Here is a 25897-nt window from a genome sequence, read left to right as displayed (position 1 = left end):
TTGTGAGCGCTTGAAAACCAGGGGCTAATTTGTAAATAATTATATTCATGGATAGGTCCCTGACGTAAAAACAAACAGAAAAAGAAAAAAACTAAAAGTGAACGTTCGTTTCCGATCGGTAACGAACGAAAACTGCTCGCCGATACTAACTAAACGAAAAGCGTTCGCTAAATAACAAAAACAAAACGGTTTATATAAGAAAAACCGATCTAGAGGATAAACCGACTAAATAAAATAAAACCGGGTGGTCTTATCGGCTTTTACCGGCTCGGGCGAAATAAACCAGCGGCGGACGGATCCGGCAGGCGACGAACTCCGGCACGGCGTTGGGACGGTGGCGGCGTCCGGCGAGTGCGGGCGACGACGAGGTGGCGCGGTGGCGAGGCGCGGCGACGGCGTCGTCTCGGTGGCGCGGTGGAGCAAGGCGGCAACGACGGATCTCGCCGACGGCGGCGGCAGGCGAGACGCGGCGGCGTAGCGAGATGCGGGAGAGGCGGCGGCGCGATCAGAGGGAGAAGGGCCCGGGGCGGCGCCTTTTATGGGGAGAGGCAAGGAGGTGGCGTGGGGAAGAGGGCAGGAGGAGGCCGGGCGGCGCACGGCGTCCCTGGCGGCACGGCGGCGTGCACGAGCGGGACTCCAGCTCGGGAAGGAGAGGGGCGGCGCTGCTGGGCTGGGTCGTGACCTGGCCTGGTTTGGCTGGGCCCGCCCAGTCGGCGGAGAGTATATTTAAAAAAACATTTTCCAAAAATCAATAAATAGAAATAAACCACCAAAATAAAAACATACTATAGACATATTATATATCAAAATTTTCAGAAAAAGATTTTCTACAATCTGAACATTTTTCTAGAGTCAAATAAAATCCACACAAATTTAGATAAATCAAACACTGCTGCTGCTCTAATAAAATCCAACGAAAATCATTTTAAAAATACCAAAATGATTCTAATTTATTTATCTCCAATTTTCTATTGTAGGGAATCATGTTACGCTATTTTCCATATATTTTATTTTTGGAGAAAAATAATTTGAATAAAACTCAAATAACCCCAAATTGAAAAATAAATTCAAAAGAACTTTGAATTTATTTCTTTGAAACTCCCAACTCATATTTCATATGTTTTGAAGAATTCATTTTATCTTCGCTCGTGAAAATCATTGAGTTGCATAAAGTTCCTGGGTTGGAAATATTTTCCAAATGAAATTCAAATATTTTCAACACCCCTTGTCATTTAAATAAATGGAAGAAGTCATGTCATCTTCTCTCCAGGGTTTTGTGATGAAAAGAATTTGAATTCACGGAGGTCATAAAATGCAAAATGAAAGTTTGGGAAAGTCCTTTTATCCCCTCTCATTTAACTTTCAAAAAGTTTCAAATTTCAATCAATCACACAACAATCAAACAATCAATCAAAACAATCTATTTGTTTATAACATTCCAAAATTTAGAGTTTTAGGATGTTACAGCTCGCGATCTACAAGGGTATATAGATGCACTCCCCTCTCTCTCGTTGCTAGTCTCTCCATATATTGATCTTGGTCATGCGTAGAATTTTTTTGAATTTCTGCTACGTTCCCCAACAACCATAACCATATTATGGTAATCGCCAATCATAGGATTAGGAGGCAATCCAATGGTGCAGGGGACCTCGTCGTGTGTGGATCGTTTGTCTTTTTTAGAAATGGAGGAGGATCCCCGGCCTCTGCATCTGGACGATGCATGTAGCCACTTTATTAATTATTCACATAAGACCATACAAAGTCATACAATAGTAAGACTAAAGCCACCGTCTAGGCAACATCTGTCGCTACTCCTATCCAGTTGATGTAGGGATGCTGATAGTCTGGGCCTAATACCAAACATATCTCGCAACCAAACCTAACATCTATGACCTGAGGTCCCAACCAGGATGCCTGCCGGGTATGGGGCACCCACCAGTCCGGCGCACTCCTCAACCAGGACGCCTGCCGGGTATGAGGCCGCCGCAGCCACCTGCCACCAATCCATCTTCAGAGTTGTACTGTTGCATCTACCGTGCCAGGTCTCTCTGTCATCAACGCAACCACGACGCCAGACAGCGTTGTCCTCCTGCACGAGTCCATCCTCGCACATCGGACACCGAATATGCACTGCGTCACGCCGTCGAGATCCGTCGCCATCAATGTGTAGGATGAAGCACCGCTCCACCAAATATGCGGTTCACTGGTCCCTCGAGCCCGTGCACACCTCCAAGAACAACGCCCCCAAGGGGGGAACGACATAAGAACGCCGCCATCTTCCGATCAACTGATCTAGGATTTCCCCCGAAGGTAACAGACAATGACCTTGAAACTCTCCTCGGCGATGCCTTCAAGAAGGGAATGTCGCAAAATAATGCCGCCACCGCCGGCTTTGGCGGTAAGCCGAAAGCAAGTTTTCACCCTGATCTGTTCAAATGACCTTCATGAAGCATCTCGTGCACAGATCGCCGCCATCTTTGCCGAGGACTAGATGATGGATCCAGGCCGCCGCCGCCTGACCGGCCACGGCACCACCACGGTGCCTAAGCCGGCATCATCAGGCCCACCATGGCCGTCTGTAGACGCCCTCCAGATCCGCTGGCCCGCGGACGAGGCCCTCGATCTGGGCCGCCGCCACAGGTGCTCCTCAACCGCGGGGAGAACACGCCTGCGCTGTCGTTGCCGTCACACTCGCCGCCGGGCGCCCCACTGCTCCTTGCCGCTGGTGCACCGCCGATCCATGAGCCGCCGCCGACGACAGGAGATCGCCACCACCGCGTGAGGGGGAGGGCCCCGCCGCTACCGTCACTGGCCAGGCAACGCCGGCGTGGCCTCGGGCGGCGGCAGTAGATCGCCCCCCGTATCGCCAGGGGCTGGCGACGCGGGGGTAGGAATCCTTGTGTGAATTCATCGTGTGCATTGCGCTGCTAAGGGGGTGTAGATGTTATGGATGCATGAGAGATGCTATAGACAGTAGATGTTGTTTGGTAGACTGCATTTGAGTTGAATTATGTGAACTTTTTTCTTCCAATAAAAGATGCTTTTAATGAGATTGGATTAAACCTGAAGCAATCAGACTGCAGGTACTAATTAGATATACAAATCACTGCAGTAATAACCAGAACCTTACATGTTGTCAACTATCATCCTAGAGAAATCACAGATGAATCGAGAACATCTCGCTACAGCAAATCACAAACTATACAGAACAAGGCTACGGTATGAGCTTACAGGTACTCATCAAAATCAAATACGAAAAAAGACATGCATCTGCGCATAGATGAATCAGCGGCTAGATCTACTGAAAATATAAGGCCCTTCCCAGTGCTCCACCGTGGACAGGTGCTAAGCATGCCACATAAGCAAAAAAGTGACATGGCACAACATTTAAGGAGGGGAGAGAGTACTTTGGTGACCCCAGGAAGAACCAATGCCAAGCGCGAGAACCTAGGCAAACCACTTAAATGAAATAATTTGGCCAATGCATGAAAGACTTTAGGTGCTAACTTATTAAATAAAGTGTGCTTAGCAACAACAAGCTAAGCACCTATGCATTGGAGACTTGAGTTGCTAAGGTATTTAATGCACTTAGCACCTCATCTAAGCACCTTTGCATTGGGAGTGGTCTAAACTACGGACAAAATCGACCAGGCCGGTGGAGGCGTCGAGCTCGAGGCATCGATCTCGTCCGCAGGGCTGGGTGTGCGCGGCTATGGCGAAGTTTGGGGGCGTTAAGGCGCCGCCGTGCCGGTGGAGCCCGGCGAGTCGAGGCGGGGAAGCGAGCCCCCGGCGTGGCCGTGGAGGAGCGCCGGCGACGGAGCTCGGACCGATGGCGGGCGAGAGAGCTCCGACCAGCTGCGCCGGCGGGGGCTCAGACGGCAACGGCGGCGGGTTGGTGTGCGGATGCGTGGGAGAGAGAAATAGGATTGCGTTCGACGTGCGGATGGCCAGCCTCCCGGATACGCCCGATTTCTACGTTCCCCTCAGCCTGGCTGAGCGGGCTCCTTTTACATCGACCGGGCCAAGCTGAGGAGGCCGCGCAGGGAACCAATCACACTGAAATTTGCACGGCGGGTGCGAGCCAGGTGCGAGGCCGTCATCCAAACACGCCCTAAAAATACCGGTTGATGCAAGTAGTAAAAAGTACACCTGCCTGCACGGCCGAACCCCATGCATGTCTGAGCTCATCGACGAAAGGAAAAAGTCTAAAACAAACCTTGAACTTGCAGGCCTTAGCTAAATCGAACCCCAAACTTTCCATCCCCGAAATCAGCACACCCAACTTTTGAATCCCGGTCTATTTTGAACCCTGCATCTGATTGGCACCTGGAAAATAAATAATTTCTAAATTAAATTATTTGTTTCTCTCACTGACAAAAGAGGCCCACCTGTCATCTTCCACCTCCGTTCGCGAGCACGCCCGCGTCTAGAGCAACAAAAGCCACGACGGTGCCCCCTCCAATCTCAAGCACCATCGGCGGCACCCACCCGCATCTAGAGAAGCAGCAGCCATGGCGACAGTCTTCCCATCCTCAGCACCACCGGCGGCACCCACTCGCGTCTAGAGAAGCAGCATCCATGGCGACGGCCCTCCCATCCCCAGCACCATCGGCGATGCACGCCCGCGTCCAGCGCAACAACAACCACGACAGGTCCCCCTCGAATCCTGAGCACACTGGTGACGCACGCCCACGTCCAGAGAACCAGCAGCCACGTCGGTAGTCCTCCCATCCCCAGCACCACCCCGGGATGCCTAGTCTAAGAGTTCGCGACGAGCCGGAGCTCGCCAGCGAAGCATGGGACGCTCCCTGCTCGACAAGCTCGCCATGGCGGCCTCGAGCTCGTCCCACAAGCGGGAACGCTCCCTGCTCGACGAGCTCGCCATGGCGGCCTCAAGCTCGGCCCGCAAGCGGGGGCGTTCTCTGCTTGGAGCCTGGCCATGGCGGCCTCGAGCTTGACCCATCCCAGCTCGCTGATCTTGGCTGCGAGCCCCACGGCTGCCCTTGTGCTCCTGCATCTCCTCGAACACGGCAGTAGAGAACACCGGCCGTACTATGTGCTAGCTAGCTGATTTAGTTGAGGGATTGGGAAACACCGGCCGCACTGTGTGCTAGCTTGCAGCTCCTTGTGTGCTAGCTTGACCATTTAATTCAGAGATTCGGGAATTTGAAAGACAGAGGAGGAGGACGGATATGACCGGTAGGGTCACACTGTCAGTGAGACTAGACTGTAATCCAGGTCAGGATTGTTGATTTCCCAGTGCGCCAAACAGATGCAGGGTTTAAAATAGGCCGGGATTCCAAAGTTGAGTGTGTTGATTTCAGGGATTGGAATTTTGGGGTTTGATTTAGCTAAGCCATATGAGTTCAAGGTTTGGTTTGGACTTTTTCCTCGACGAAACCATCGTCACCCGGTCACCACGACTCGCTCCCGGACACGGGCTACACGCCGGCAGCACCGCAGCAGTAGAGCCCGCGGCGCCATCCGGAAAAGGCCCCGTGAATCCCGCCGACGCGCGCGTTTCCATTCCCACCCCACCGCCACCGGTAACCGAGCCGTTCCTGCCCCTGCGTAACCGAGCCCCACCGCACTTTCCCCAACCCCCACTCCAACTAACCGCCCCCACTCCCCTCTCGTCTCCCCGACGACATAATCCTCCAATCCAAGAACCAATCCCTCACCACACCGGGCGGGGGCCGCCGCGACGCGACGCCATGCTCTCCATCCCCTCGCTCGCCAGGGCCCTCGTCGCGCTCCTCCGCGGCGTCCTCCTCCACCTCCGCGCGCCCGCCTCCGCCCACCACCGCCTCTTCTTCTGATCCACCCACCTACCTATCCATGTCTGGAGCGGCCGCGCTGCGGAGATCCGGCAGCAACAGCCTCTCCGCCCTGCTGCGCGCCGAGGACGACGACCCCGGCGCCCTGGCCGCCACCAAGCGGCGTGACGGAGGGGGGCGCCGAGGGAGGTCCGGCGGGAGGAGGAGCTGCCTCCGCCTGCCCCTCGGCGGCGCCGGCGGGTGCCGCGTCTGCGCCTGCGACGAGGTCGACCCCGCCCCGCGCCGGCGCGCGCCAGCGGACGGGGACGGGGACGGCGAGGCGGAGGCGGGCGGGGAGGAGCAGCGCGTCCCCGCCGCGCTCCAGTGCTTCTCGTGGAAGAAGGGCCCCGCGGCCGTCGCGCGCATCGGCCGGGCATTGCGGGTCGAGGATGATGCGGTGGCGGAGGATGCGGCGCCGTCCCTCACGGCGCTCCCGGACGACGTGCTGGAGATGGTGCTCAGCCGCCTGCCGCTGGCCTCGCTCCTTGCCGCGCGCTGCGTCTGCAGGCGGTGGAGGGACCTCACGGTCGCGCCGCAGCTGCTGCGGCTGCGCCGAGAGGGGCCGCGCGCGGCCACGACGCCGTGGCTTTTCCTGTTCGGGGTCGAGGCGGACGGTGGCTGGGGCGCGTCCGCTGCCGCCACGGCCGTGCACGCGCTCGACGTGGCCGCGCACCGGTGGCGCCGGGTCGGGGCGGCCCCGCTCAAAGGTAGGTTCTTGTTCTCCGTCGCCGGCGTCGGGGACGAGCTCTACGCTGTTGGCGGCCGCTCCGGGGGGTCGAGTGCTGGCTCCGTCAAGACCAAGACCCACAAGGGAGTTATGGTGTTCAGCCCTCTCACCGGCGCATGGCGGAAGACCTCCCCGATGCGGGCGGCGCGGTCACGGCCGGTGCTGGGGGTGTTCGTGATGTCTGCCAGTCGCAGCATTGTCCACGCCCGCGCTGAGAAGCATGTCCGGCGTGCCAACGCCGGCGCCAAGTTCCGGCTGGGAGGCACCTCCGCCGTGTACGAGGACCCGCACCGGCTCTCGCTCCGGCGGCTCCGTCTCAGGGATGTACTGAACGAGGACACTGATCCCACTGTCCCAGCTCACGGTCACGGCAAGGCTTCCAGGCAACAGAAGCAGCCAGCTCAGGCAAGGCAAGCTCTCATCGCTGTGGGTGGCCGAGGGCCATGGGACGAGCCCCTCGTGTCCGGCGAGATATACGATCCGGTGACCGACAAATGGGTCGAGATCGCTGGGTTCCCCACCGACGTCGGCTTGGCATGTTCCGGTGCCGTCTGCGGCGACATGTTCTACGTCTACTGCGAGTCCGACACGGTCGTCGCCTACCATCTCGACGCCTGCTCATGGTCCGTCGTCCAGACGTCCCGGCCACCGCCGCGGCTCCGAGACTACACGCCGGCGCTGGTCTGCTGCGCGTCCCGGCTGTTCATGCTCTGCGTCTCATGGTGTGACCCGGCGAACCGCAGAGACAAGGTGGTGCGGAAGGTGTTCGAGCTGAACCTCGGCTCGACACCGCTGCTCCACTGGACTGAGGCGTCCGCGCACCCCGACGCGCCCATGGATTCCAACGCGGTGTTCGCCGCCGGCCAGGACAGGATCTACGCCGTGGAGATGTTCAGGATCTTCGGCAAGGTCCTGGACTTCGCGACGGCGTGCCGGGTCTCCGGCGGCGAGCAGAGCTGGAGCCGCATCGCCCGGGAGAACGCGGCGGCGGAGGCCGACGCCATGTCCTGCCGGCTGAAGTCCATGGCCGTGCTGCTCCTCTGAAGGTCGCCGGTGCCTACTCCGTTTTCCTTTTCCACTTACACTGATGATTTGTTTGTTGCTTCCACGAGCTGGTTGATGTGCAGCTCGGTACAGCCATTCCATTGCATTGCCAGAAGATTGCCTGCAGCAATTGCTGTGATTGTTCATGCTGAGTTTGTTCGACATGTTTTATAAAAGATGATTATACGATTTTATTATGATATGATACCAACCACAATCAGACTCACTTTGTAGCAAGCTTGGTCAATCTACATATGATTGTTCAGACAGCAAAGAGAAAGGGCATGTGACTGTACATGCATACGCTCTACACTTTTCTTAATGTAATGTTAATGTAAGTTGGTTGCCAAATCACTCTCAATGGCAGTAGGACTATCACAACAATCCTGCGTGGATGATTAAGATTTGTCATCATTTGTATTAGTTCATGGCTCCATGCGGTTGGTACAGGCAGCTCCAGCCAAGGCCGTGGGTCTCTTTTAAACTGTGGTGATGTGCAAGTGCCATGATCCAAAAATTGGCATGTATTCCATATTTTATGAAATAAAGGGAGAGAGATGAGGACAGATCTGTAACCCGCGCAAAATTGTACTCTATCACAGATCTGGACAGTACTAGTCTACCCAATTGTATAGTGTTTTTGTACTTTTGTTCTGAAGAGCCATTGCGTTAGTTTACCTCTGAGAAGGGATGAAATTGGAATCTTTATCATTCTAGTTGGTGAGCGGTCACCTCTTCCGCTTAACATCTTGCGGTGAATATCATACCATTTGAGAATTCATTGCCTAAAAGAAGGAACAGTTGAGAATTAAGACCAGTTCTATCCGTATTTTATCTAGAACTGATACTGACCACTCAATATTATTGTTGCTTTTAGAGGAGATAGTAATCACTAGTAGGGCCAAGAGCATCTGTTGTTACCTTATCATGAACCAGAGCATCATTTTTCGCCGAAAAAGAAAAGAAACCCAATCCAAAGTATCATCATATCATCAGCTTGCATTGCAGCAGTGGTCACCTTTTCAAAAAGAAAAGAGAAAAGGATCAGCTTGCAGAAACATGCCATGGAAAAGATTAACAGCTAGTGCTGCCACCATTAACAAAGATCTGTTGGCACCATCTAGCCAGCAGCCCTAGTCAATTAGCCAATAATGATGGAGATGTGATGTGCTTGCGGTGGTGCCGGCCGGTGGCAACCTCTTGGGCCGGCGCTTAACTGCCAGAGCTCAACCACACACGCATGAATGGATGGGCTGGCAACTCCCCTTTACTACTGGCATATCATAGCATAGCGTCCAGGGTACTGCTGAACACAACATGTGAGGATCATGATCAGGGTTGGTTCATGAATACGATCATGGATTCATGGATCCCATCATCTTGCAGGCAAAGAGAATTCTACTGACAGAAGACGCGAGTATACACCGCTGTCTGTCTTGGATGAGTTCATAATCATTTTGGCAGCTGACTCCTACTCCCTGTCATGATCATGGTGCAGTCAAAACTGTTGTCCAGGTAAAAGTACAAGAAGAGAAAATGGTGTAATGAGTAGTGACAGTTTCAGTACCCAGAAAGGATGATAGCAACAGTTTTGTTCCTTGCAGGTGGTTAGCAGTCAGGATGAGCTTCCCTGGTCCATGTCAATCTGATGAACAGACTGTTTCCGAACTTTTAGCTCCCCTGCTATGTCGTTGGTGAGGCATCACAGCCATGGCAGCGGCTCCCGAGCGCTGCCGATGTGATGCTGCCCACCTAACAGTCTCTGCACAAGGCCTGAAACTGAAAGTCTGAAACAGTATGTGATTTCTGAGCAGGACTACTGAAGTATTTGTGTGCAGATAGATCCAAGATCCCTGGCATTTTGTTCAACCCGCATTTTGGTCAGGATCATTTCAAGTGCACTGCTTTCTTCTTCAGAAACAAAAGATTGTGCCTTCGGACCTAGCTGAATTGTCTCTCTCCTACGATATGATCCTATCACGCAGACTACTGTTGTGATCAACAGACTATTGGCTTCTTTGGAGATTCCCCTTCTACTCGTGGATTTCAAACAATGTTTTATGGGAAGTTCTTCATTTTAATGAAGTTGCTGCCACCATTTATTTTCCCAGTCAGGCCCTTGACAGTGTAAATAGGTGTGATGTTGACATCCGCAAGGGGCTAATTTCCAGTGCTCCATTGTGTACTTCTCTCTACAGGTCTACGTGTACCTATGCACAAGCTTACTGAAAGAAAACGGATGGCATAATCTTCAATTCTACTTTCTTTTTTGTTAATACAACTCTAACATCTTTAAACTTGTATCCTGGGTAGCTTTCCGGTGGTTCATATCAACTCTGAAGTTAAAGGAGCGCCTAGAAAAGGTAGAGCATATGGTAAAAGAAACTGAACAAGTTAGGATAAATGTCATGGCATTGTACGTGTATATTTCATTTGGAAGATGAGCATTCAACCTTTTAACCACTTGACAAAAAAGCATTGAGATTTCTAACATAGAAATGGTAGCGGTTTGTCATAAAAAATGTTTCTAAACTTTGTTCATGAATCCCATCTTGCAGTTGTTCAACTAGGCAAAGATAATTCCGGTAAGAAAAGACACAAATGTATTGATGAGTTAATAATGATATTGGCAGCTGACTCCCTTCTTGTCATGATCATCATGGTGCAGTCAAACTAATGGCCAAGTAAAAGAGAGAAAATTGGTGTAATGAGTAGGGACAGTTCAATCTCTAGAAAGGATGATAAGTACAGTTTGGCTCCTTAGAGCATCTCTACCAGACCCCGCATAAGTGGTCAAACCCTTAAAAATTTTGCGTTTTAAAGTTTGGGCGAAAAAAGTATCCAGAACAGAAACCGTAAAAGTAGTCCAACCCGTAAAATTTTTAAGGGCCACTGCAAATGCACACCCGAAACCCTTATCTTTGGAGGTTGGAGGGCCGAATATAGGGGGCCCCGTATACCGGTCAAACCTCGTCGGAGCAGACACGCCGCCGCGGAGTTTGCCGGAATCCGCCCTAAACCCGCCGGAATTCATCACCGCACATCGGAAAAGGCCGCTAGACGCTGCAATCGATCGCCGCCGGTTCGAATTGGACGAGCTCGACATCGTCATGTCCTCCCATGACCTCAGCCTGGCCGCCGGAATCCTCTCGACGCGGCAGGCAAAGGGGCACGGCTCGCCTGGCAATAGAGCAAGGCGCGGACGACGAAGGCGACGGGGCGTGGCCAGCAAGGCTGGGCGCGGACGACGGAGGTGATGGGGCGTGGCCGGCGAGGCTGGGCGCGACTGGCGCGGTGATGGGGTGCGACCTGTAGGGACGGGGCGCGACCGATGGGCGATGGGGCGCGGCCGACGGGCGACGGGGCATGGCCTGCGGGCGACGGGGCGCGACCGACGGGGTTGGGCGCGGCCGGCTGGAGGAAGGGGCGGCAACGGCCGGACTGGAGGAAGGAGCTCTTTATTCTAGTTTTACAGTTTGTTTTACAGTATCTGTTCGGTCGCGCTAGTTTTCGACCCGCAAACGCGATCTTTGTGAAACTGCAAACACGTTTTGCGGGTCAAGTTTTTGCGGGGTCTGCTAGAGTTGTTCTTACAGGTGGTTAGCACTCAGGGTGATCTCTTGTGGTCCATGTCAATCTGATGAACATACTGCTTTCGAGGTATTAGTTATTGGTGTGACATCATGCCACTTACCTAACGGCCTGAACAGAACCGATTAGCAAACTAATGGGCAAATGATAAGTTGTGCTTTGTAGTAATTTTTCATATATGTGAATGCACCTTGACTAAAGTCTGAAAACATTGTATGTGCAGTTGAAAATTCAAATGAGCCTATATGTGCTCTCACTCTGATATGCTTCTTTTTTTAACATGGCTTATTTTCAGGTTTCAAAAGAAGTTGCTCAGATACGGATATTAGCCTTTAGCAGCCCATGTGCAACATTATCGGATCACTCCTGAATATATTGCTTCACACGTCCTTAATGTTTTCTTCTTTTTGTGCAACTAACATATACACAAAAACCAAATGATAGGACAAATGATCAATTACGACATATATCTCATTTGAGCTTCCACGCTGGCAACGTTATCCGATCACTCCTAAATAATTTCTTAAATCATTTTTGCAGTTTTTTCCTGATAGAACAACCTATGGAATGATCGCCTCCTCCATAGGGTCTCCGATCGTGAACTCTGGCGACATGTCACTGGGTCAATCTTCCGTTACACCGGAAGAGACACACCCGAGCGCCGTGTTGACACTGTCAGACTCCATAACTGCTAACGTGGGCCTAGTAGAGTAACAATGCGTGTGGGAGAGGCAAAGCTAGGGACAATGAATCTGATCTGTGGGCAAAAAGAAGCAGAGGCTTTTATAACAAACTATTTGGTCTCGGTTTTATTACTTAATAATTCTTTCAACTCTAAAAGGAGCATGTGCATGCTTTTTTAGATTTAATTATGTCATCATAATAAGTTTGTGTAATATACTAAAAAGATAAATATAAACAAAATAATTCATTTGACAAATATAATCTTTTTAAAAACACAAGTAATTTAATTTATAATTTTTAATACAAGGCAAACCAAGTTACAAATAACAACTTTCGCTTATTTATACTAATTTATTTTACCTTTCGTAATTTGTACCTTATTATGTCAAGGTAATATATTAACTCATGTATTTCCGTCATGCTTATCATAATTAACCAAATTACAATGCTGCTGAATACTCATATATATTGTTTTTGTATTGTAATTCTCATGTGTGTCATTTTTGATACATTTTAGGTAAATACAAATGTGTTCAATTTAAGTTTCACCCATTGCTAAAAAATCATTCATTCAATTATATCATTCGCAAATACAAGAAAAGTTATTGTAATCCTTCATGGGTCAACAGACGTGTTATTGTTTATTTGTATATGTTTGCACCAACTTTAGTGTTCATGTTAAATACTTGTAGCATTAGTTTTCACATTCTATTAAAAACTTAAAACTCCTTCACTGTTAAATACGAATTAAAAAACATTATAAAATATCTAATTGTAGAAACTTCCTTGCAATGCAAGGCGATCTTTGTACATGTTGGTTCCTTTCTTCCATTTTATCGGTAAAGGACATGTTTAAAAAATGTGGATCTAATACTTAGAGGGTTGCAAATGCCTAATTTAATGTTAGTTTAATATATAGTATTGTTTTTTTTGCGAGGGAATATATAGTATTGTTGGCATAATAATGTGGGGTGGCATTCAATACTATAAAGACGAAACATGAGGTTTAATTCAATGGTGATGTGCACTTTGAGCATTAAATTAACTACTCCATTTTACATTGTATAGATGTTGTGTCAATTAATTTGGATCCGAGGAAGTAACATTTCATATTGTGAGAAATATTCTAAACACTTGAGATTTTGATAATCGTACATACTACCAAACTATATAATCTATGAGATACATACATCTATATTTACCTGTGAAGAAACAACTAAAAAAAATTAAACATATTTATTGTGCATATTTTCGTCAATTTGATGTATGCCATTATGCCAATATTAAAAATACCATTTAATTTTATAGTAATGCTGGAATTCAAGGTTTTTTTTATTTTACTCCCTCTGTTATATGGTGCATTAATTTTTAAAAGTCAAACTTCAATGTTTGACCAAATTAGCATAAGTAGATCCATCATTAAATTCATTATAGTTTGTTTACTCAGTAATGGTTTCATAAAAATTGGTAACATTTTTTATTTACGTAAATATTTTATAAAATATTGTAGTGTAAAATTCATAAATTTCATTTCGTGTTCTTTCTTCTAATACATTACATCTGGAGAATTTGTGTTAATTATAATTAGTACTAAAATTTTTAATTAGTACTACCTCCGTCCTGGTTTATTAGTCCCTTTAGTATTTTGTGCAAAACTTTGACCTTAGATTTAACTAAAAAATGTTAATGCATGTAACCAAAAATAATATCTCTCAAAACTATGTTCAAATACGAATCCAGGGATATAATTTCTGCTAACATGCATTATTATTTACTTAGTTAAATATATGATCAAAGTTTGGCACAAAATACTATGGGGACCAATAACCAGGACGGAGATAGTAATGGTTAAAAACTAATTAAAATTAAAATTAAAGAGGCTAGTAGTGCTTTTGAAATGGTGAGAGAGAAAAACACTAAATTCGATAAATAAGACTGGGCAGTTAGTCAAGCGACTGAGATAACAATATTGAAACCTGACACAGAAGTCAAATGACTATGCAACAGTTTCAAGAGACCATCAAGTGCAATGAACTTGACATTAATATGGCCAACTGAGAATATGGGAAACACAAATACCAAAGCGGTTAAAGTACATGACGCATCGCCACCCCCGTCAGACTAGGCACAGTGGGAGTAATTTCAGCAGTAACATCGAGTCCAACTCAGCAAATTTGCTTATGTGGCAATGAGTTAATGAGGAGAAAGGTAGTTATAGTAACTTAGGTAGTTACCAATGCAATATGAGTCTATAACCCAATAAATAAAGCTTTGCATGTTACCGCACTTATGTTACTATCCACTATGAAAGTAGTAACATAGTCTAGGGATATGTGTATGTTACTAGTTTATGTTACTCAACATTGTGACTAGTCTCAACAATATCAGAACCTAATTTGCACCTAGTTCCCGTTAACATCCTCTGTCTTGGACCAGTAAATCTGCTTGTAGATTGTCCCCACATAGAATCGTTCGAGGAAGCTCAATTCTTTGTCACTTTTGTACTAATTTTAAGTTTATATGTTCAGAACTAGCGCCTCTTCAGATAGGCAATTTGGCATCGCTACTGAAATACAGTGCCTATAATTTCAGTATCCAGTACAATAGCCAATGCATTAAAGTGTTTGTAAGATTCCCCATTTTTACTTTTTTTGGGTGTTCCAACCACAGCGGAAATAACTCTGCTCCTCTCCTCGGAGTTAGGATGTCAGAGTAGAGTTAGTATTTGTAGCGCGGAGCACTAGATCTTCTGATAAGGGCAATTTATGTTACCGTGTCCTTCTGGTCACTTCGTAATCCTCTCCTGTTCAAGAAACTACGCCATTGTGATCTGCTTATTACCGTGTTATTATACGAGAAACAAGCGCACTGTTCATCCAAAAAAAGGAAAGAAAAGCAAGCGCCCACTGAATTCGGACAACGACTCTTATCTTTCTTCTTCAGAAAAGGAGGTTGAAACCCCCGGCTTCTTAGTCATATCTAAAATGTCACACCGCACGGCTTGACTGGCTTGTCTCCTCCAACGCCAGCGACCGAGTGCTGGTGCTATATCTTGCTTACTATGGGATGTAACACTGTCTCGCCTCTAGAGTTATACACTCATCTTACTGGGCCGGCCAAATGGAGTCGTTATGGAAAGTTCTGCAGACAGGTTTAGAACCTTTCATGCGTTTTCTTTGTGTTTTTTATTGGGCTTTTCTGGTCCTTCTTTCTAATGTGTTTTTATTGGTTTTCTTTGTTTTTCGGGTTTTTTGTTTGATATTTGTTTTTCTTCACTTTGTCAAATACATCTCAATTTTTTGAACATTTTTTCATATACACGTTGAATAATTTTTAGATACAGGATGGACATTTTTTTTATATATAGGTTGGATATTTTCAGATACACACTGAACATTTTCCTAATATATGTTTTTTTGAACATTTTCTGAATACATGTTGAACATTTGTTAAATGCACATTGGACTTTTTTTCAATACACATTGAACATTTTTCATAAATGCCATGATTTTTTTTAAATGTATAAAACAGTTTTTAAGTGTTACAAATATTTTTGAAGTGTCAATGTTTTTAATGTTATCAATTTTTTTCTTCAAATTTACACGAATTGGTTTTTACATTATATATAAATATTAAAATATGTCATGAACATATGTTTTGAAACATGTGAATATTTTCTAATTATGGTGAAATATTTTTTGGATGCTGAGAACAATTTTTTGTGTGAAAACGAAGAACAGTTCTTTTCAAATTATGCAAAGAAATTTGACATTACACAAAGACTTTTTAGTGTGTCCTGAATATTTTTAATGCCTAGCATAGAAATTCAGTTTTTTTAAAATATAAGATATTTATATATTAACCATTTCGGAATATATAAATAAAAGAAAAAGAAATAAAAAAAGGAAAAAGAACGAATCTAACCAGGAACGGAAGGAGGAAGCAAACAGAGCGAACAAGGGAAAAATACGTTGCTGGCCGGGCAAGTGCCCTGGATTGTAGGCGAGCTCACTTACAAGCAACCAACGAGGAGTCGAGGATGATGGATCGACTATTACTGGAAAAAAATTCTATGAGACCTGGTCTCATATAATTTTTTTCCACTATTACTCCCCTCTGTTCTTAAATATAAATCCTTTCAAAGATTCCATAATAGACTACATATGGAGCAAAATAAGTAAACTTATACTCTAAAAGGCGTCTATATATATTTAAATATAGACTCTGTAGTACAATCTCTAAAAAGACTTACATTCGGGAACAGAGGGAGTATTTGGTACTACATCCGTTCCAAATTGTAACAGGTTTTGGATATTCCAGTATGGACTACATTTTTTTGCAGGGATCAATATGGACTACATATAGATTAAAATGAGTGAAGCAAACACACTAAAACGCGTCTATATAGATTTGATTCAGAAAAAGGTTAAAACATTTTATAATTCGGAATGGAGGAAGTAGTTGATTAATCTCTTATAATTCGGAATGGAGGACGCCTCCGACGACGAGCCAGCGCGACCTTCCTCTTCCTCCTCGGTATCCTCCTCCTCCGCTCCACCCTCACCGGTGCATTGCATCATAACCATCGACGAGGCCCGTGCCATTATATGGACATGGGCTGGAGGAGCGGGAGGACTAGTTCCCACTACCCCTACCAGTAGCGCGGATTTGTGGCCTAGCAGTAGCACGGGGACCCTACATGTAATGTTTAGCAGTAGCGTGGGTACTACCAGCGCTACAACTAATGTTTAGCAGTAGCAACCAGTGCTACTGCTACCACTACCTAGCAGCAGCTTCTGTCCAACCAGCGCGAGTGCTAATTTTTTTTCCTTCTACGTATTTGCGCGGTGGTTGTACATGTTTTATATAGTACTCCCATCGCATGATTTTATGATCATGACGAGCTATTATATCAGTGGGCGAAAGAGACATGGATTAGATTAAAGTAGAGGCAACATGACGCAAATCCAAAGTACTACTTATCAAAGTAACCAAGTTTGGATTAGTAATACTTTGGATTTGCACCATGTTGCCTCCACTTGAATCTAATCCACGTTTCTTTCACCCACTGATATAATAGCTCATCATGCTCATAATGATATAGCAACCCAGCATCATCATCATAATAATAACTCACCATCATTATCATGATAACAAGTCATACTTATCATTATCATAGTCATCTAACAACTTCTCGTCATCATAGTCATAACAAACCCTAGTTAATTATTCTTAGCACATGATCATGAGTACTACCTAGGACCTGCTACCCTCTCTAAGGTAAAATAGCATAAAATAACAGAGCCTTTGACTCTCCACTATGAAGAATGGAGATTATTCTGTCTCCAATTCATGGGCTTCGCACAATGTTGCTTCCAAGTAGCTCCCTACGATTATTCATAACTTTTTCCATTCTTTGACTGTGAGGTCTTCATCTGTTCGAGAAATCTTGTATGAACAGCGGTGACCCGTAGCCAGAGTTGGCTGTAAGCTAATACCATCAATGCGCCCTTTCGTATGCATCAAATGAGGCACACAATCCTTCGGGATTTTCTGTTGAAGAACAAAATAATAACGTAGCTAGTAATGTAGTTTAGTTTTAGAAGAATGTATGCAAAAGATGCACTGATGTCGTAACAGTAAAAAAAACTTACCATGCCATCTCCATGGATATTACTGTAGTACAACACGTGCACTAGTGGCACGTATTAACCATAATGCGGAGGAGTTTATAATTGTTATTGAAATTCTCAACATCAATAATAAATGAGATAAGATGATCTTTCTCCTTGTAATTCAATTCAGATCCATCAGTGTAGTAGGTTTTGTCTACTATCTTCCATACATTTTTTGAAGAATGGAAATAAGCTGTCAATGAAAATAAGCCATCAATGAATTTTAAATAGACAATGTAAATTACTTAACAAATTTATTTGACAAACTCACAAAGAAGTAGAACTGGAAGCGTCCAGGGGCGGAGTCAGGATTTAGGCATAGGGGGGCCATGCGACCACAGTGAAAGCCATTTTTTTGCATCACAGAACTACACATTTTTTTTCAGTTTTGCTAAGGCACATCTAGATGAGCCATAAGTATTGCACATCTAAGTCATTGGTCTTATGTGAAGATTCGTGTAGGCATTTTGTTCCTTTATCCTCTATTTTTATGCTTGACGACTGACTCATTTAGATGTGCAATAACTAGTTTTTTTTAAAACTTAGCTCTTACTGTTCGATTGGTTTTGAGGGATGGGAAGCCGCTTTCATGGCGCCCTAACTCACTCTTGTAAATTGTGCTTGTTTCTATCTTAATATACATTCTATCATAATATATAGGCGGGCATATATCCTGCATGTTCTTGAGAAAAAAACTACCCAATAGTTTTGTATCCAAATATCATTCATATTTTACTTTGACTAGACACAAACATATATTTTTTGCAGCTTGGGGGCAATGTATTAGCTATCATGAGAACAATCATTGTATAACCTAACGATTGGCTTTGAGATTGCATTCATATAGGTTTGAATGACAAATCAACACTGGCTATATTATGAAATTTTGCTGTTGTATTAGGAAAAATACCTAGAGAATCAAATCCAGCCCTTGCTAGCTCGTTCCCTCTTCTGCTAGGTTGAACACTGAAAGTAGATCGGCTGGTCGTCCTTGCATGCACGCAACTAACGATTGTGGGTGTGCCCTTCTCCCTAGGGCTGCGATGCAACAATTTTTTTTAAATCTGATGTATAAAGATACAAGATTTGAATTGAGAGAGATTAGCACATAGTGTGATGTATTAACCTTGGTTAGTTCATTGGCTGCAACCTGAAGGATTGGTGAGTGAATCAGCATGCGTCGCCATGTTAATCAGATAGCTAGGAAGATCATAGGCTAGCAGGCGGCAAGGGGAAAGGACGACGACTGCGTAGCGCTAATCTGCATGCACACGCTAATCACGGAGATTGTGCCCAACCCTTAGCGGAGGCCAATCTGGCCTTCCAAGGACTTGAAATGACTCACTGGTGGGCTAGTACATGGGCCTATTTCTTTCCTTTAGGCCTCATTTGGTTGCAGAGTAAAAACATTGTGGATTTTGATGAATAAAGTTTGATTCTACCCCTAAAAAAAGTAATCCCACGAGGGGGACTTTCCATGGCCATAGGAAATCCTCTCCCACCACGGGGGAAGATCCGCACGTGAGTTTGGAGGCAAGAAGGAGGGGAGGGAATCACGTCAGGGAAGCGCCAGATTTCTTAGAAAAGAAATGTAGTATTCAAAAACCATGAGAACTAATTCTTTTTATCTTTTTTTTTCTTACAGAATCATCATAGCAGTATGGAAGTGAGTAAAATTTCTAATTTCCATGCAAAATTCAGAAATGACAGAACAATGGAGAATAATTCTGTAATTTCAAGGATAAACCTGGAAATATGAAACATGCCTAATCAGGAAAAAACACTTCAGTCCACATCACACGCGCTAACCATAAATAACACAACATCAAGGATTAATTTTGGTGCAGTAATAGTGGTTTAACAAATTTTTTTTAGAGAAAATGCATCAGCCGAGCCCAAGATGGGGCTCGAGCCTAGCCTGACTTTGAATTAACAAAGCCATCAACTGGCCAGATTGTTGGGGAACGTAGCAGAAAATCAAAATTTTCCTACGAATCACCAAGATCTACCTATGGAGAGACTAGCAACGAGAGAGAGGGGAGTGCATCTAAATACCCTTGTAGATTGCTAAGCGGAAGCGTTCAAGAGAACGGGGTTGAAGGAGTCGTACTCGTCGTGATCCAAATCACCGGAGATCCTAGTGCCGAACGGACGACACCTCCGCGTTCAACACACGTACAGCCCGGTGACGTCTCCCATGCCTTGATCCAGCAAGGAGAGAGGAAGAGGTTGAGGAAGACTCCGTCCAGCAGTAGCACAACGGCGTGGTGGTGATGGAGGAGCGTGGCAATCCAGCAGGGCTTCGCCAAGCACCGCGAGAGATGAGGAGAAAGAGAGGTAGGGCTGCGCCAGGGAGAGATGGAAACTCTTGTGTATGGCAGCCCCAAAACCTCAAGTATATATAGGGGAGAGGGAGGGGGCTGCGCCCCCTTTAGGGTTCCCACCCCAAGGGGTGCGGCTGCCCCAAAAACCCATCTAGGATGGCAGCCAAGGGGGGGAGAGGGAGGAAACTTGCCCCCCAAGCAAGGTGGGGCGCCCCCTCCCCAAACCCTAGGCGCCTTGGGCCCTTATGGGGGGGCGCACCAGCCCACCTGGGGCTGGTCCCCTTCCACACTTGGCCCATGCAGCCCTCCGGGGCCGGCGGCCCCACTTGGTGGACCCCCGGGACCCTCCCGATGGTCCCGGTACGTTACCGATAACACCCGAAACTTTTCCGGTGACCAAAACATGACTTCCCATATATAAATCTTTACCTCCGGACCATTACGGAACTCCTCGTGACGTCCGGGATCTCATCCGGGACTCCGAACAACATTCGGTAACCACGTATATCTATTCCCTATAACCCTAGCGTCATCGAACCTTAAGTGTGTAGACCCTACGGGTTCAGGAACCATGCAAACATGACCGAGACAACTCTCCGGCCAATAACCAACATCGGGATCTGGATACCCATGTTGGCTCCCACATGTTCCACGATGATCTCATCGGATGAACCACAATGTCGAGGATTCAATCAATCCCGTATACAATTCCCTTTGTCTAGCGGTATTGTACTTGCCCGAGATTCGATCATCGGTATGCCGATACCTTGTTCAATCTCGTTACCGGCAAGTCTCTTTACTCGTTCCGTAACACATCATCCCGTGATCAACCCCTTGGTCACATTGTGCACATTATGATGATGTCCTACCGAGTGGGCCCAGAGATACCTCTCCGTTACACGGAGTGACAAATCCCAGTCTCAATTCGTGCCAACCCAACAGACACTTTCGGAGATACCCGTAGTGCACCTTTATAGACACCCAATTACGTTGTGACGTTTGGTACACCCAAAGCATTCCTACGGTATCCGGGAGTTGCACAATTTCATGGTCTAAGGAAATGATACTTGACAATTAGAAAAGCTTTAGCATACGAACTGCACGATCTTTGTGCTAGGCTTAGGATTGGATCTTGTCCATCACATCATTCTCCTAATGATGTGATCCTGTTATCAACGACATCCAATGTCCATGGTCAGGAAACCGTAACCATCTATTGATCAACGAGCTAGTCAACTAGAGGCTTACTAGGGACATGGTGTTGTCTATATACCCACACATGTATCTGAGTTTCCTATCATTACAATTATAGCATGGATAATAAACGATTATCATGAACAAGGAAATATAATAATAATTAATTATTATTGCCTCTAGGGCATATTTCCAACAGTCTCCCACTTGCACTAGAGTCAATAATCTAGTTCACATCGCCATGTGATTAACATTGACAGGTCACATCACCATGTGACCAACATCCAAAGAGTTTACTAGTGTCACTAAACTAGTTCACATCACCATGTGATCGAGACTCAATGAGTTCCGGGGTTTGATCATGTTTTGCTTGTGAGAGAGGTTTTAGTCAACGGGTCTGCAACATTCAGATCCGTATGTATTTTGCAAATCTCTAGGTCATATTGTAAATGCTGCTTCCACGCTCCACTTGGAGCTATTCCAAATGGTCGCTCCACTATACGTATCCGGTTTGCTACTCAGAGTCATTCAGATAGGTGTTAAAGCTTGCATCGACGTAACCCTTTATGCCGAACTCTTTATCACCTCCATAATCGAGAAACATTTCCTTATTTACTCCAAGGACAATTTTTTGACCGCTGTCCCATTATCCATTTCTGGATCATTCTTGTACCCCTTGACTGACTCATGGAAAGGCACACTTCTGGTGCGGTACACAACATAGCATACTATAGAGCCTACGTCTGAAGCATAGTGGACGACCTTCGTCCTTTCTCTATCTTCTGCCGTGGTCGAGCTTTAACTCTTAACTTCATACCTTACAACTCAGGCAAGAACTCCTTCTTTGACTGATCCATCTTGAACACCTTCAAGATCATGTCAAGGTATGTGCTCATTTGAAAGTACCATTTAGCGGTTTTTGATCTATCCTCATAGATCTTGATGCTCAATGTTCAAGCAGCTTAATCCAGGTTTTCTATTGAAAAACACCTTTCAAACAACCCTATATGCTTTCCAGAAATTCTACATCATTTCTGATCAACAATATGTCAACAACATATACTCATCAGAAATTCTATAGTGCTCCCACTCACTTATTTGGAAATACAAGTTTCTCATAAACTTTGTATAAACCCAAAATCTTTGATCATCTCATCAAAGCACACATTCCAACTCCGAGATGCTTACTCCAGTCCTTAGAAGGATTTCTGGAGCTTTGCATACTTGTTAGCATCTTTCAGGATTTGACAAAACCTTCTGGTTGTATCACATACAACCTTTCCTCAAGAACATCGAGGAAAAAATGTTTTGACATCCTATCTGCAAGATTTCATAAATCATGCAGTAATTGCTAATATAATTCCAACAGACTCTTAGCATCGCTACGAGTGATAAAGTCTCATCATAGTCAACTCCTTGAACTTGTCGAAAAAGATCTTAACGACAAGTCGAGCTTTCTTAATGGTGACACTTACCATCATTGTCCGTCTTTCTAAAATCCATCTGTACCCAACAGCCTTTACGACCATTAAGTAGTTCTTCCAAAGTCTACACTTTGTTTTCATACATGGATCCTTTCTCGGATTTTATGGCCTCAAGCCATTTGTCGAAATCCGGGCCCACCATCGCTTCTTCATAGCTCGTAGGTTCATTGTTGTCTAGCAACATGACCTCCAAGACAGGATTACCGTACCACTCCAAAGCAGTACGCGTCCTTGTCGTCCTACGAGGTTCGGTAGTGACTTGATCCGAAGCTTCATGATCACTATCATAAGCTTCCACTTCAATTGGTGTAGGTGCCACAGGAACAACTTCCTGTGCCCTGCTACACACTGGTTGAAGTGATGGTTCAATAACCTCATCAAGTCTCCACCATCCTCCCACTCAATTCTTTCGAGAGAAACTTTTCCTCGAGAAAGGACCCGTTTCTAGAAACAATCACTTTTGCTTCCGGATCTGAATTAGGAGGTATACCCAACCATTTTGGGTATCCTATGAAGATGCATTTATCCGTTTTGGGTTCGAGCTTGTCACGATGAAACTTTTTCACATAAGCGTCGCAGCCCCAAACTTTCAAGAAACGACAGCTTAGGTTTCTCTAAACCATAGTTCAAACGGTGTCGTCTCAACGGAATTACGTGGTGCCCTATTAAAGTGAGTGCGGTTGTCTCTAATGCCTAACCCATGAACGATAGTGGTAATTCGATAAGAGACATCATGGTACGCACCATATCCAATAGGGTGCAACTATGATGTTCGGACATACCATCACACTATGGTGTTCCAGGCGGTATTAATTGTGAAACAATTTCCACAATGTCTTAATTGTGTGCCAAAGCTCGTAACTCAGATACTCATATCTATGATTATATCATAGACATTTTATCCTCTTGTCATGATGATCTTTAACTTCACTCTGAAATTACTTGAACCATTCAATAATTCAGACTTGTGTTTCATCAAGTAAATATACAACATCTACTCGAATCATCTGTGAAGTAAGAACATAACGATATTCACTGCATGCCTCAGCACTCATTGAACTACACACATCAAAATGTGTTACTTCCAACAAGTTGCTATTTTGTTCCATCTTACTGAAAACGAGGCTTTTCAGTCATCTTGCCCATGTGGTATGATTTGCATATCTCAAGTGATTCAAAATCAAATGAGTCCAAACGATCCATCTGCATGGAGTTTCTTCATGCGTATACACCAATAGACACGGTTCGCATGTCTCAAACTTTTCAAAAACGAGTGAGTACAAAGATCCATCAACATGGAGCTTCTTCATGCGTTTTATACCAATATGACTTACATGGCAGTGCCACAAGTAAGTGGTACTATCATTACTATCTTATATTTGGCATGAAAATGTGTATCACTATGATCGAGATTCAATAAACCATTCCTTTAGGTGCAAGACCATTGAAGGTATTATTCAAATAAATAGAGTAACCATTATTCTACTTAAATGAATAACCGTATTGTGATAGACATAATCCAATCATGTCTATGCTCAACGCAAACACCAAATGACAATTATTCAGGTTTAATACTAATCTTGATGGTAGAGGGAGCGTGCGATGTTTGATCACATCAACCTTGGAAACACTTCCAACACACATCGTTATCTCACTTTTAGCTAGTCTCCGTTTATTCCATAGCCTCTTACTTCGAGTTTCTAACACTTAGCAATCGAACCGGTATCTCAATACCCTGGTGCTACTAGGAGTACTAGTAAAGTACACATTTGATTCAATATATATCCAATATACTTCTGTCGACCTTGCCTTCCTTCTTATCTACTTAGTATCTAGGGTGGTTCTTCTTCAGTGTCCGTTCCTCTCATTACAGAATCACTTAGTCTCGGGTTTGAGTTTAACCTTGGGTTTCTTCACTAGAGCAGCAACTAATTTGCCGTTTCATGAAGTATCCCTTCTTGCCCTTTCCCTTCTTGAAACTAGTGGTTTCACTAACCATCAACAATTGATGCTCCTTCTTGATTTCTACTTTCGCGCTGTCGAACATTGCGAATAGCTCAAGGATCATCATATCTATCCCTATTGTGTTATAGTTCATCATGAAGCTCTAGTAGCTTGGTGGCAATGTCTTTGGAGAAGCATCACTATCTCATCTGGAAGATTAACTCCCACTCGATTCAAGTGATTGTTGTACCCAGACAATCTGAGTATAAGCTCAACGATTGAGATCTTCTCCCTTAGTTTGTAGGCTAGAAAACTCGTCGGAGGTCTCATACCTCTTGACGTGGGCACGAGCCTGAAATCCCAATTTCAGCCCTCAGAACATCTCATATGTTCCGCGACGTTTCAAAAACGTCTTTGGTGCCTCAATTCTAAACCGTTTAACATTACCGAACTATCATGTAGTCATCAAAACGTGTATGTCAGATGTTCGCAACATCCACAGACCACGTTCGAGGTCCAGCACACCGAGCGGTGCATTAAGGACATAAGCCTTCTACTGTCCGCATAATTGCTACTATCAACTTTCAACTAAATTTTCTCTAGGAACATATCTAAAACAATAGAACTAAAGCGCGAGCTATGACATAATTTGCAAAGGGTTTTTGACTATGTTCAGGATAATTAAGTTCATCTTATAAACTCCCACTCAGATAGACATCCCTCTAGTCACCTAAGTGATTACATGATCTGAATCAACTAGGCCGTGTCTGATCATCACGTGAGACGGACTAGTCATCATCGGTGAACATCTTCATGTTGATCGTATCCACCATACGACTCATGCTCGACCTTTCGGTCTCTTGTGTTCCGAGGCCATGTTTGTACATGCTAGGCTCGTCAAGTTAACCTAAGTGTTTCGCGTGTGTAAATCTGGCTTACAGCCGTTGTATGTGAACGTTAGAATCTATCACACCCGATCATCACGTGGTGCTTCGAAACGATGAACTTTCGCAATGGTGCACAGTTAGGGGGAACACTTTCTTGAAATTTTAATGAGGGATCATCTTATTTACTACCGTCGTTCTAAGCAAATAAGATGCATAAACATGATAAACATCACATGCAATCAAATAGTGACATGATATGGCCAATATCATTTTGCTCCTTTTGATCTCCATCTTCGGGGCTCCATGATCATCACCGTCATCGGCATGACACCGTGATCTCCATCATCATGATCTCCATCATCGTGTCTCTATGAAGTTGTCTCGCCAACTATTACTTCTACTACTATGGCTACCGGTTAGCAATAAAGTAAAGTAATTACATGGCGTTGTTCAATGACACGCAGGTCATACAATAAATTAAGACAACTCCTATGGCTCCTGCCGGTTGTCATACTCATCGACATGCA

General features: G+C 45.3%; 1 protein-coding gene across 1 annotated transcript; it reads left to right on the top strand.

The window, feature by feature from the left end:
• Positions 1-5580: 5580 nt before the first annotated feature.
• LOC119311544 (F-box/kelch-repeat protein At5g42350-like) lies at positions 5581-8153 on the top strand. The gene has a single exon (XM_037587178.1). The coding sequence runs from the start codon at positions 5839-5841 to the stop codon at positions 7585-7587; it is 1749 nt and encodes a 582-aa protein (XP_037443075.1). The 5' UTR covers positions 5581-5838; the 3' UTR covers positions 7588-8153.
• Positions 8154-25897: the final 17744 nt, after the last annotated feature.

This window comes from Triticum dicoccoides, chromosome 5B (genome assembly GCF_002162155.2).
Source record: "Triticum dicoccoides isolate Atlit2015 ecotype Zavitan chromosome 5B, WEW_v2.0, whole genome shotgun sequence".
NCBI lineage: Eukaryota > Viridiplantae > Streptophyta > Magnoliopsida > Poales > Poaceae > Triticum > Triticum dicoccoides.
The sequence above is the reverse complement of the archived record's forward strand: the minus strand, read 5'-3'. Positions and strand labels throughout refer to the sequence as shown.